The sequence below is a fragment of the Gilbertella persicaria genome (assembly GCF_025201335.1).
Source record: "Gilbertella persicaria strain CBS 190.32 chromosome Unknown B0P05scaffold_56, whole genome shotgun sequence".
Taxonomy (NCBI): domain Eukaryota; kingdom Fungi; phylum Mucoromycota; class Mucoromycetes; order Mucorales; family Choanephoraceae; genus Gilbertella; species Gilbertella persicaria.
The window spans coordinates 96,699-110,296 of record NW_026252017.1 but is presented as its reverse complement, the minus strand read 5'-3'; the positions used below and the strand labels follow the sequence as shown (position 1 = coordinate 110,296).

General features: G+C 35.2%; 5 protein-coding genes across 5 annotated transcripts; 2 read left to right on the top strand and 3 right to left on the bottom strand.

Moving 5' to 3' along the window:
• Positions 1 to 128: 128 nt before the first annotated feature.
• B0P05DRAFT_560099 (vesicle transport protein) lies at positions 129 to 948 on the bottom strand. The gene is made up of 5 exons (XM_051580342.1): positions 815 to 948; positions 679 to 770; positions 440 to 618; positions 291 to 372; positions 129 to 248 (listed from the first exon to the last, which is right to left on the bottom strand). Exons 1-5 carry the CDS (start codon positions 834 to 836, stop codon positions 216 to 218), a joined length of 408 nt encoding a protein of 135 aa, XP_051430575.1. The 5' UTR covers positions 837 to 948; the 3' UTR covers positions 129 to 215.
• Positions 948 to 3,110, top strand: B0P05DRAFT_560096 (uncharacterized protein). Its single transcript, XM_051580341.1, has 4 exons — positions 948 to 1,517; positions 1,565 to 2,484; positions 2,525 to 2,679; positions 2,725 to 3,110. Exons 1-4 carry the CDS (start codon positions 1,292 to 1,294, stop codon positions 2,867 to 2,869), a joined length of 1,446 nt encoding a protein of 481 aa, XP_051430574.1. The 5' UTR covers positions 948 to 1,291; the 3' UTR covers positions 2,870 to 3,110.
• A 47-nt stretch (positions 3,111 to 3,157) lies between these two features.
• On the top strand, positions 3,158 to 4,414 carry B0P05DRAFT_560090 (uncharacterized protein). The gene is made up of 2 exons (XM_051580340.1): positions 3,158 to 3,667; positions 3,720 to 4,414. Exons 1-2 carry the CDS (start codon positions 3,586 to 3,588, stop codon positions 4,133 to 4,135), a joined length of 498 nt encoding a protein of 165 aa, XP_051430573.1. The 5' UTR covers positions 3,158 to 3,585; the 3' UTR covers positions 4,136 to 4,414.
• Positions 4,393 to 4,866, bottom strand: B0P05DRAFT_560089 (uncharacterized protein). The gene is made up of 3 exons (XM_051580339.1): positions 4,719 to 4,866; positions 4,600 to 4,671; positions 4,393 to 4,552 (listed from the first exon to the last, which is right to left on the bottom strand). Exons 1-3 carry the CDS (start codon positions 4,847 to 4,849, stop codon positions 4,507 to 4,509), a joined length of 249 nt encoding a protein of 82 aa, XP_051430572.1. The 5' UTR covers positions 4,850 to 4,866; the 3' UTR covers positions 4,393 to 4,506.
• B0P05DRAFT_560087 (uncharacterized protein) lies at positions 4,867 to 6,745 on the bottom strand. Its single transcript, XM_051580338.1, has 4 exons — positions 6,187 to 6,745; positions 5,936 to 6,142; positions 5,198 to 5,883; positions 4,867 to 5,150 (listed from the first exon to the last, which is right to left on the bottom strand). Exons 1-4 carry the CDS (start codon positions 6,728 to 6,730, stop codon positions 4,977 to 4,979), a joined length of 1,611 nt encoding a protein of 536 aa, XP_051430571.1. The 5' UTR covers positions 6,731 to 6,745; the 3' UTR covers positions 4,867 to 4,976.
• Between the last annotated feature and the right edge of the window lie 6,853 nt (positions 6,746 to 13,598).

Here is a 13,598-nt window from a genome sequence, read left to right as displayed (position 1 = left end):
GAAAAGAAAAGAAAAAAAAAAGAAAAGAAAAGAAAAGGAGGGGATATTCACAATACAAATTCAGTTACGTGCACAATTCGTTTTAAGGGGAGAACTCAGCAAAAAAAAAAAAAAAAAAAAAAAAAAAAAAAAAAAAAAAAAGGACAGTACCACAAGCACGTTCTACATGTCCCAAGATCCGAGCCGAACACATGATGGATACAGCTCTTTATTATCTACACTCGAGTACGACTTTCTCTAGGTACAATCTATCACTAGGTTAATGCAAGATATAAAGGAACTTGACTTACTCTTGAGAGAGCAGGGTGACTAAGAATGGGGCCAATAAGAGGGAGTCTTTTCAAGAACCCAAAGACGACAGGGAAGAAATCACTAGAATTAAAAAGGGATCAGCATGAAATGCATGAAACAAGGAACAATAGGATTTTTTTTTTTTTACCCAAACAAGTTCAAGAACCCAAATATTTCTACCAAGAATCCAAAAAATGGGTATTTGCAAAGGACTAGAAAAATGCCTCCCAAGAAACAAATGGTGCCTCTCAACTTTTCTTTTCTCGAAAAGAAGACAAAAGTACTTCTGGGTCCAATAATAGCTGTAATACCACACAAAAACAGAATCTACCACTTGTGTTGTTTGAACTCTATTTCTTTTTCTTTTTTTTACTATACGTGTCTTACATTGCCAATGGCCATTAAACCTCCATCAAACAACATCATGACACCCATCATCATAAAGAATAGACCAAACGCAGTCAAACCAACACCAATTTCTTGTTGTTTTATTTAGTACATTTATTTTCTTTTACTTGCTTACTTTGACTATCACTCAACCACATTGTTTATACGCGTAAGAGAAAGAAATAAGGAGAATTAAATCAACGCAAAACCAGTTCATTATGATGAAAAAAATCGAATTAAAATCCAGTCGTATTTTCACTTTTTTCTTTTTTTTTTTTTCATCATTTTAGTATGGCAGACTCACTATCAGCGTACTCCTATGTTACTCTGGTAATATTCTTGCTGGTTATTGCACTTGTAATCCGTCCAATCAAGATACGCATTAAGCGTATCAAAATCCACCTGAATATCTCGACTGTTCCTCCTCTTGGCGTCTTGATTCTATTGATTTGCCGAGCCATTGATTTTGATGTAGTAAGAAGAGGGTTTCTGGGTACAGCAGGAATACAGCCATGGGCTATTATGATCCTGTTCTATTCCCTGGTAAAGTAAATACATAGAGAATTGACTGGGTGTTGATTTAAGTAAGGCATACATTTGTATATCTTTAGACATGACAGGAGTGTTTCAATTTTGTGCTTTTTGGGTCTCCAAAAAGGCTGGCAATAGGGGAATGCTGGCATTTACCCTCTTTTTTATTCTTACTAGTCTTATGAGTGGATTGACAAGCAATGATGTGGTCATCTTGACAGGCACTGTCTTTCTTTCTTATTTCACAAAAGTCTCGGACATTCGCCCTACTGCTTTTCTTATGAGCGAGTTTACTACTGCCAATATAGGTAAAAACATATCTCTACCTGATATGTATTTACTGACGAAAACATAGCTTCTATGGCATTGTACATTGGTAACCCTACTAATGTAGTTGTATCTGAAGCTTACAAGATCAGTTTTATTACCTATTCAGCTTGGATGCTACTTCCCACTGTAGTATGCATCTTGCTGGCCTATATTGTTCTTCGAGTCTTATTTCGAGGCAATTATTATCTCCCTCGACACATTCAACCACCAGACGCCGATCCAAAAAGTGTCTTGATTGATCCACAAGGTGCTATTTTTGGCTTGGTTTTATTAGGCTGTTGTTTAGCAACTCTAGTCGGCACTTCATTTGCTAATGTGCCTGTCTGGATGGTCACTTTGCCTTTTGCCTTTGTCATGTTTCTGAGAGATATTCGACACGATTTAGGCATTTCATTCAGTCATATTTTCCCTATCAAGCGGCGATACCTTCGTCCTGTTCTACACACGGCGAAGCATGATGAAGTCTTGATCTTTGATCAAACGCAAGAGATTCATTTAGACTCGATCCATTCGCCCTCCAGGTTACACAAATCTACATCAGACAGTGTGGTTCCTGAACAAACAACTGACTTGGGCTCAACGCCACTAGGACAACTGGGGAAAAGAAGGACATCAAGTATACAGCCATCGTTATCATCAGATCAAATAGTGCAAGACAATGTCACTTCTACTAAGACAACCAACAATAACGTAATTAAACCCTTCCAGAAGCTCTACAAATGGTTTAGTGCCCGATTTCCTACGCTGAAAGCAGTATTTATGCGTATGCCTTGGTCTATTCTTCCTTTTAGCCTGGGAATGTTTATGCTGATTGAGGCATTGGCTGAAAAGGGATGGGTAAGTATTTTTGCTACTGCCATGGCTGTGTTTGCAAAGAATTATGCGACTGCTGTTTTCGGTATGGTGTTTGTGTCCATTTTGGCTTGTCAGCTATTGAACAACTTGGTAAGCAAAAATAACCAAGATTCTCTTATTTATTTAGTAGCCTATGACAATCTTGTTTACTCAAATCATTCAGCACCCCAATTTCACACAGCACGTTCATTCAGAGGCTACCATGCAAGGGTTCTTATTAGGCTTAATCGTGGGTAGTAATTTAGGTGCTTGCCTAACACTTGTAGGCAGCTTGGCGGGTATTATGTAAGTTCAAACAAAATGATACATAATTAACACAATATATTGCAGGTTTGACCATATTCTTAAAACTAAAGGTATCTATACATTGGGTTACTTTCAGTTCTTGAAATGGAATCTTGTCATTCTTCCGGTTATTGCTTTAGGAGCATGTGCAGTCCTGATAGGCGAAATATGGTTTGTCTATCTCCGTTAATGCTTGCCATGATTGTACTTTTCTATATCAAGATTACGTCTCGAACATTTTGCGGAGGAGATCCCGACAATAGACGTATACCCCAACTTTTTTCAATAAACAAGGAAAAGCAGTAATTTTTGTTGGGGCTTTTTCTTTAATTAGACATACTTTGGCAATGCAGTATGCTGGAGGCTATTTATTTCATCATGTTGATGCATATCATGTATACATATATATAAAAACAAGTTCTATATCAGGCATTAAACCATGTCTTTGAGATAGATATTCTTATCTGATACAAACTAGAAAAAGAAAAAAGCATGAAATCTATACAAGGGTCCAGATCGGGAAATGAACAATACATCAATGCTTCTGATTATGTAATCCGGCTTGATTATTGTATATTTAACAATAACCGTAAAGGCATAGGATTGTATTTATCGTGTGCATGTTGCTCCTTTATTTTTCTACATAAATCGCGTGCTAATTATAATTGTCTGCAAACTTCTTGGTCATTTTCTTTTAGTAATGGTCTTTATTAAGTTCGGTGTAACTGTTTGTTGTGAGTCTGATGTTAAATTACGCATTTTGGGGTCAAAAAAGTGTATCACTTTTTTCTCGAACACTATATAAAGGGCTCCATAATACACAAAACCAACTTTTTTCTTTTACTTTTGTGAACAATAATAATAATAAAACCCCCCTCCCTTCTCTTTTTCTTGCAGAAAAAAATCATGTCAATGAATGATATTCAAAGAATTCTTTCTCAAACACCTTACTGGATAAACTTTGAACAAAGCTTGGCACTTGAGAAACGTAAGAAAACCCATTCGTAAGAAAAAAAACAGATATTAATCCTATTGTTTAGCTGAAGATACAGATCGTAAAAGATACGAGAATTTGTCTTGGAGATCATGGCATTGCAAACAACAAAAGCATCATATTGTCCAGCCTCAAACAGGCCATCAAAAGTTCTTTTTGTCTGTAGAACATGACAGTGAAGAAGAGGAGGAAGAAGAAGACGATTGCTCTTCCTCATCTTCTTCTCTATTTGATGAAGACCAAGAAGAATGGTACAATCAACCCATGAAAGATGACTTGGTCTTTGAAAAGATCCATTGTGATCGTCACTTGTATCTGTCTGAAATAAACAAAACTTCACTTTTGTCACAAATGTTGCAGAACTCAGCCAACGACAATCAACAAAACAATTCACAGCAGCTCTTGAAACGTTGTCAATCCAAGTATCAATGCTTAAATCAATGGTTCACAACAAGTGCTTAATTCTGTTCATAGCTCCTTTGTATATATACCCTTTTTTCTTTTTCATACCATATTCTGTACAAAATAAATCTCTTCCTGCTCATTTAATTTGCTTTAAAAAGAAACTATTGTGCCTGAATCATAAATAGCAGTATACAATGAATGGCATATACTTATCAAGCAGAAGGGGAAGATAATCAACTTGCATCCCTTTCTTTGTCTCCCTTATTCCTTCATGACATTATCTTTAACTCCTTATGTGATATACATAATTAAAATATAGTGGTACAAAATATATATTGAGTTTTTCTCGGCTTCTATTCTATAAGAACGAAAGTGTGTATTAATTATAAGTATCATTATTAAGAGTATAGAGTATTTTCTAATGCTTTCTATGTGCACATGTCGAATAGGCAACAGCAGAGCATACCTGCCATACTAGAGAATACGCTTAGTTGATTTATACATAGTCCAAATCAACTTACCAAGCAGTACAACAATCACTATCGTCGTGGCGTTGAGGTTGCTGTTGAACGATAATTGTTTGAGGTGCAGGCCTAATGACCATCATAAATACACATTTCGACAACATACACACACTTACTGAGGTTGATAGTAACCACCTTGTTGTGGAGGAGGAGGATAATAACCACCTTGTTGCTGAGGAGGGTAGTAGCCACCTTGTGGGGGAGGGGCTTGGGCATAATATTGTTGATTTTGAGGTGAATAAGACATTCTCAAGTTACAAGAGAAGAGAAAAAGGAACAGAAAAGCTTAAAATAAATTTAATTAATAAATGCGCGTGCTGTCGGACCCAGCTCTCAGGTTTAAACCAAGCCACTCTTTCTAATATTTATTTGATCTACTCTGGTTTACCAATCAAGCCTTTACCCCAGTTTTGAATAACGCGAGAACATTGGCTGCGAATGTGCTGAGAACGAGGTGTCTTCCAAAGGCCTAAAGCGTCTAATTGTCTGGCATGATGAACGCATTGCTCCCAATAGAATTTAGCATAAATTCTGTTTTCAACAACATTCTAAACAATGAAATTCAATAAGCTACATGATAAACTGTGGTACCTACATCAAAATCAGATACTTCCTCGTGGTTCTGGTTTGGCATTTGGACTACAAAGTCATCAGGCAAAATATAGATTTCATTGCCCTGTAAATAACTGGAAAAGATACAGGCAGCACGACTATCCAAGAATCTCTCTGAACACCATGGTTGAACTGTCTTTGATTCAATCACAACAGGCTCATAATGAAATTCGTATTTTTCTACAGCATACAAGGTTTCAGCATCCATCCACTTTTCTAGATCAGTGGGACCCTCATTCTCCTTCCAATGTTTGTCATCCAAAATCATCTTTTCTTCACTCAACTTGAGAATCAATTGATTCTTGTCGTAAGGTACATCATCACGCGTAACACCTGCGCTCTTGAATGTAAATGTAGGCAATGCTAAAAGATTGCCAGCTCTTAAAAGGCTATCAATGCGCTCTTTGTTGGATTCTAATGTACGGCGTAAATCAGTAGCAGGAATGACGCCAGAAGGCAAGTCCATAATAAAGTCGGTCTGTGCTAACAATCGAGCCAAATTGCGTTCAGCATTGCGAGGGAATAAAACACTCAACTGAGAACCGGGAACTTGAGCTAAATGAAGATCGACATTTCTATGAAGTTCAGGTGTATTTTCGTATTCTTGCTTGATCTTTTGAATGGCTGCTTCGTCGTCTTCCTCTACATGAACTACAGCAGAAATAGGGCCTATTTTGATATCTCAGTATCAGGTATAAGTAAGTTATTTCTTTGTTTTTACCTTCCCAGTAAATAGTCAGTCGAACCAAATCTTGCCATGTATCAAATGTAGTAGTGGTGATAAGTGTTACTTCATCTTTTTCAGGTACGTTTTCTGCTTTTTTCCAGAAAAGCTGAATGTGCTTTGCTGCATCATAATAACTTTTACTAAATAATTTGTGCATCTTTAAACCGTGCGACATATCATTCATAAGCGAATATGGACTATCTATAGATTTGAATGAAAAATAGAATCTATATAATATGCATTACCTTGGTCGTAAGTTCTTTCAGGTACCCAATCATCAGTGGTTGTTTCTTCTAAATCATCCGTATAACTATAGTTTTGAAGAATGTCACCATCGTCTGATAAAAGATATTTCCATGTATGATTAAGTGATAAGAACACAGAAAAAATGACATAAAAGAGAGCAAAGAAACGAATAATTCGAGACTGAAGTACACTTGACATAAGAGAAGGCTTTGTAGTTCCTCCAAAGGCGTTCCCGTGTTTGGAGTGTGGTAAAAGAGGACCCGATGGGTTCAAGAAGGCATGAACACGTAGGATGACTGAGTTCACAAAACGAGAAGGACTCAGGACGCCACCTGGTTTAGTACCAAAAGTTCCAGAAGAAGAAGGAGTTGATCTACGCTTAGCATTCTCTATAGATTCAAACTGTTGCTGTTTCTGTTGGTGCGGCAATGGTTGTTTATTTAAAGAAGGTTTTCTTTGGTGGGAAGTTGTCTTTTTCGACGTGGTGATCGAAGTTGACCGAGAATGTTTTGGCTTGACAGTGGGTAGACCAATATCAGACATTGGAGAGGAAGGATAATAGAAAGAGCGAAATAATCTTGAGTTACCTCTTTAATTAACACTTGAAGTGAAGTGTCCTCTACTCCGCGCCAATGAGTTTCTTAGACTCCTGTCCAATCACAGTGTATAGACGAGATGATTTGAAGGGCATGTCGATCCCTTTATTCTTCTTTTCCTTGCTGCCATCTGTTTGTAAGAAACGGAATGCACATATATGCTCACTATCAGAGACTTAGGAGGGTATAAAGAAGTAGGCATGGTCTATGTGTTCAAACTTCGTTATGCTGTATTCTATAAATAGAAGCAAACAACATACCAATTTAACAAGTGTTTGATCTAAAAAAGAAGGCTTGCACAAAGTTTTTGCTTGAATTGAGGATGTATTTCTATAGATCAAGTACACATATAGATTATTTATGATTTAGTAAATGCATAAAAACACCTTTTATATATATGCTAATAAGACATCGCTTGGCATACTGTTATGAACACTTGACATGCGAAAAGTTGAGATAATCAATTAAACCAGCAAAAATTGATTGTAAACAAAAGGCTGATCCATTCCTTGGGTTTAAAATAACAACACTTTCCAATCCTTGGACTTAAAAAATACACCACAATAAAGAAGTAATTGTTGCTATGGTCTGTGCATTAAGTGACGGCTCGTCAAACAATACTTTAGTTTTACTTATTTTGATGGCCTTTGCCACATATAACTTGTAGTAATAACAAGCTATTGGCTGTTGAGGAGCATTTTGCGTAAGGTCTGATGCTAAAAACTACGTTGAAGTAAATATACACTTACTTTTTAATGCAATTGTCGAGCAAATGAGCAACATATAAAGATTTTTATTGAGAGAGTACAACATTTTTAAATATTCTATTTGATAGTTTCTTATTAGTCCTATAGTAAATAGGTCAGTCTGTAAAGATCTGTGCTTTAGAATCACTCCCCATTTCAATCATTTCTTGCTATGTCAAATAAAGAGCTTGACTAAATCGAACTACTTATGAGATGGATTCAAATCAATGTATTTGCCTAAATAAAAGCTATGAAACAGTGCTATCCCACGTACAATTACCTTGTATTTATAACCTTAACCCGCTTTTGATATTTGCAGCGATTTAGAGGTACTTAACTTACACAACCGAGGATCTTACATTTTTTCTGGGAGTTAGAAAACAATCCTTCCTGAGTTTTTTTTTTTTTTTCAACTCTATACGACCATACAAATCGTTCAATCAACATGAAAATATGTTTACTGTATATTACACTTTATTGAAAAAAATCGTGTGGAAAAAAATAAAATATTAAATAAGAAAAAATTAAATTCTAAAAGTTAAGCAGAGAATAAGATACATAAGTAATATTTACATTAGATTATAAGAAAGAGCAGAGAATAGAAGGGATATATTAGCTAGCTATGTAAGATACTTATACGGATACGAGAAGGTAGTTAAATACCTCCCCTAGAGTTATGCATCATGCTAGACTAGGAAACATTAATGTGTCTGTATCAATAGGCATAATGCTATTGGTATGGTTGTGCAAAGTCATCCATCAAGAATCAAGTTTGGCCAGCTCTTGTTTTGAGGAATAACAAAGAATAATAATCAAGGATTAGATTGTTAGTTTGTTTTTCTTTGTGTCATGCTATCTTCCCATTGTATTCACACTACTATACAATATGACCAACCAATATCAAGCTGTGATTGATGCCGAAAGCTGTATCACCAAGTACTGATTTTTTTCTACTTACATTATCTTGAAATAAACATCTCAACAGATTACACACAAGAAACTGAGTGCGTTTAAGTATCATCTCGGCATATTAAAGGACTCTTGGATTATGATACCTTTGTTGTTGAGCTCGAATGATAAAAGGACTGGGCTAATTTTTATTTCGGGTCAGTATATAACAAAATCATCCATAGATACTTTTGAATGGATAATAACTAAACTGGCTACTAAATACTAAGGTGTAAGCGATGGAAGATTTTGACCAAATCTTCACACAAAGAGAGAGAATTTTTTCTAGCGACGGAGGAAAAATACTGTATTACAATAAAACCTTTTTACATCTGCTTAATGCAGCTAAGCAAAATGTTGTCAGTCATCAGTACGATAGTTAAGTAAAAAAGAAAAAGAAAAAAAAACCTTCTTTAGCAGCTATTTTTAATATACAAATGAGCAAATCATACGGTTTTCATGTGTTTGATACTATCCGAGTATTGGATAACGTCTCTAGAGTACAATGGCTATGATAAACTTCAGTCATCGTTTGCGTCTAACAGGATCTATTGCTTGACTTACAAACAATTCATGACAAGCCTTGGATAGCTTCTAACCCTAAGACTTTGTATTTAACTTTAGTTACTCTGATTTGAACATCCCATGACCTGAAATCGAAATTAGATAAGAGTGTAGTGGTTTTACTCGAAAGGTATTCAAAAGTTTGCAACATTCTCCAGCTTCATTTAATTGATTCTATCCAATTAGCAGATTACTTGTTGGGTTCTATGAGCTCCTCTTATGATCTTTTTCTCTTCAGTGTATTTGAAGCCGCCTTTCAACAACTTCACAATATCCAAGATTTTTTTTTTTTTTGCGACTGTCTTCATTTATTTAAACAAAAAGGTATATTCTCTTCAATAAGAATTAAGAAAGTAAAGTTCTTTACTTATCCATGATTCAAGTGCATAATCTAATGGCGAAGATGATTGAAAATATTTTTTTAGTTCAAAGAATACTATTTCATTAATATTATTATGTTTGGACTCAGGAAAACCCCCGCATTGCATTATGCATCCTCAGAATCAAAGACTACTATAAGAATGGCCCTCGAATGTTTGGTGTTCTCTGAATGAATAATCGGATGCTGAGACAGCGTAAAGAGTACAAAAATACTCAAATTGCCTTACCAAGTACTGAAAATAACGCAGTTTGATTGTAAAGATAATCTATTTGCTAAAAAAAAATGGAGGGACAGAGGGAAAAGCTATAGAGGTAAACATTATCGGGACTGTTGTTAGTTACGAGAGGTATAGAATTAAAAGCATATAAAAGGATTGTTGTGGAATCTATTGGGATTGATTGAAGAGAAGGACAAGCTTGTGTTTGTTAGAATTAGCACAGGATAATTGCAATGAGCCTATATCCGCTACTAAAATACGCTTATTTCAAAAGAAACGATAGACGGGTAGTGGACAGACATAAAATGAACAATGAATCGAAATTCACGGAAGGAAAACATGTCAACAGGTAAAAGATAGACCTGAAAATGTGTTGACTTGCAGCATATAAGTTGATTTTTTACAGAAGGTATTTTGCTCCCAACTGCTTCAATTGAACAGAAAAGAATTGCAGTATAACTAGATTATGTTCCTTAGTAGACCAAAAAATAGCAAGGATTAGCACAGATGAACAAGTATAGACAAGGATCACAAAATATGCATTGATTTATTTAGATAAATTTTAGCAAAATCTAATCAAGCAAGCGGTAGTTAAAACCCTATCTGTAAAACAACTCTCAGTCGTCGACAATGTCTTTACTTCTCAAATGACAACTCCATTAATTCGAGCTCCTTTTTGAATGCCCTTGATCATCAGTTCTTCCACCAGATTCCCTTGCAACAGAGTGATTGTGTCAACCATAGCAACTGCAGTGCATATAGCAACCATAGCAACCACACATCACAGGGCCAGCGATTGCATTTTTCTTCCATCGCTTACGCTGTAGCGCTAAATCTACAGAAAAGGTAGCTAGAGCGATAGAGAAAACCATGGAAAGGTTTGTACACCTCAGACCTTCATGATTAGTGTAATGGACTTGCAAAAAAAAAAAAAAAAGTGTTTCCAAAATTAATAGAAATGTTAACAGGTATGCCGAAATTACATGTATGCCATTTGCGTACTCAAAAAAATATTTTTTGAAAAAAAATAGAAACTGCTTTTTTAAACCGAAAAATTAGAGAAATTTAATTTTCTGTTTTAAATTTTTTTTCAAAAAAAAGCTAATTTTTCAATTTTTCTGTTTTAAGATAAAGAACGAATCTGCCAGGCAGCAGTCTCTTCTCTAAACTAAAACAGTGAGATTATTATCTGGTATACTCGTTTATTTATTTAAAACAGAAAAATTGAAAAATTAGCTTTTTTTTGAAAAAAAATTTAAAACAGAAAATTAAATTTCTCTAATTTTTCGGTTTAAAAAAGCAGTTTCTATTTTTTTTCAAAAAATATTTTTTTGAGTACGCAAATGGCATACATGTAATTTCGGCATACCTGTTAACATTTCTATTAATTTTGGAAACACTTTTTTTTTTTTTTTTGCAAGTCCATTACACTAATCATGAAGGTCTGAGGTGTACAAACCTTTCCATGGTTTTCTCTATCGCTCTAGCTACCTTTTCTGTAGATTTAGCGCTACAGCGTAAGCGATGGAAGAAAAATGCAATCGCTGGCCCTGTGATGTGTGGTTGCTATGGTTGCTATATGCACTGCAGTTGCTATGGTTGACACAATCACTCTGTTGCAAGGGAATCTGGTGGAAGAACTGATGATCAAGGGCATTCAAAAAGGAGCTCGAATTAATGGAGTTGTCATTTGAGAAGTAAAGACATTGTCGACGACTGAGAGTTGTTTTACAGATAGGGTTTTAACTACCGCTTGCTTGATTAGATTTTGCTAAAATTTATCTAAATAAATCAATGCATATTTTGTGATCCTTGTCTATACTTGTTCATCTGTGCTAATCCTTGCTATTTTTTGGTCTACTAAGGAACATAATCTAGTTATACTGCAATTCTTTTCTGTTCAATTGAAGCAGTTGGGAGCAAAATACCTTCTGTAAAAAATCAACTTATATGCTGCAAGTCAACACATTTTCAGGTCTATCTTTTACCTGTTGACATGTTTTCCTTCCGTGAATTTCGATTCATTGTTCATTTTATGTCTGTCCACTACCCGTCTATCGTTTCTTTTGAAATAAGCGTATTTTAGTAGCGGATATAGGCTCATTGCAATTATCCTGTGCTAATTCTAACAAACACAAGCTTGTCCTTCTCTTCAATCAATCCCAATAGATTCCACAACAATCCTTTTATATGCTTTTAATTCTATACCTCTCGTAACTAACAACAGTCCCGATAATGTTTACCTCTATAGCTTTTCCCTCTGTCCCTCCATTTTTTTTTAGCAAATAGATTATCTTTACAATCAAACTGCGTTATTTTCAGTACTTGGTAAGGCAATTTGAGTATTTTTGTACTCTTTACGCTGTCTCAGCATCCGATTATTCATTCAGAGAACACCAAACATTCGAGGGCCATTCTTATAGTAGTCTTTGATTCTGAGGATGCATAATGCAATGCGGGGGTTTTCCTGAGTCCAAACATAATAATATTAATGAAATAGTATTCTTTGAACTAAAAAAATATTTTCAATCATCTTCGCCATTAGATTATGCACTTGAATCATGGATAAGTAAAGAACTTTACTTTCTTAATTCTTATTGAAGAGAATATACCTTTTTGTTTAAATAAATGAAGACAGTCGCAAAAAAAAAAAAAAATCTTGGATATTGTGAAGTTGTTGAAAGGCGGCTTCAAATACACTGAAGAGAAAAAGATCATAAGAGGAGCTCATAGAACCCAACAAGTAATCTGCTAATTGGATAGAATCAATTAAATGAAGCTGGAGAATGTTGCAAACTTTTGAATACCTTTCGAGTAAAACCACTACACTCTTCTCTAATTTCGATTTGCAACAAGCACGAACGTAGAGAAAGTCATAGAAGCTAAGTTTCAAAAGTTAATAGACTATCAGCTCCTTTCTCTGACCTTTTGTGATAGTAGTCTTTTGAATTCTTTTCTGATGCATAAGTAATCATTTAACCAAATAAAAATGCCACAGTAAGTTCAAAAGTCTCCAAGCTAAAATATACGTATCTCTTAATGGCATTGTTTTTAGTATCTGTTTTAGTTAGGTTTTCTATTCCTTACAGATGAAACTTCGCCTCAAGCAATGTAGGACGATAAACATAGAATTCCAAGCGCTTGATCAGTCTGATTTAGCTGTCTAAACCATCTAGTTGAGTGACTGAGTTAGAATCAAGGCTGCATAAATCAAAATGACCAAACGTTTTGTAGATCTATTCTTTTTCGATTAAAAGCATGCGTTGAAATAAGAACCAATACTAAAAGGAAGAAGAAAGTGTACAAGCCTATATATATATATATATAAGAAAGACGCTGAGGCAGTAAACAAACAGCTTTCATGCGGTATCATGTAATTTTACACATAAATATGTACAAACACCCTTTCTCTGATCTCAATCTTATTTTGAAACAGAACAAGGGCATAAGCCCTCCCTTAAACAAATGGTTTGAAGCCCTTTTAAGTATCTGCAAGAAAAGAACTCGGTTCATGAACAAGTCCGCAGTTAAAACAATTAGACGCTCCATTTCCAACCAATCATTAAAGTGTGACAAAGATGAAATTCAATTTGATCAGATTATTCTACGCCGCATCGTTAGAAAAAAAAAACGTCAAATATTTTTTATCTGTTGAATTTAGCCGGCTAAATTCAGTGCGTGTAACTTTTAAATGTTTACCCAGCTCCCCCCCCCGTCCTATGGCATTGCTATGGAAGCAATGTCTAGAATACCTCAATATGACCATTGGAATAAGTGCATGGCTTAAATCCAACTTGGCCTATGCTGTTCCTTATTGGATAAACTTATACCTGACATGTGTTCGGGTAAATCAATTGATGCGAAATAATCAATCAATTTTGATCCGCCACACACTGTCTCAGCCAAGTTTTTTTTTTCTATATAAGAATCGAAATCATAGCTCATTCCTTTTTCTTTT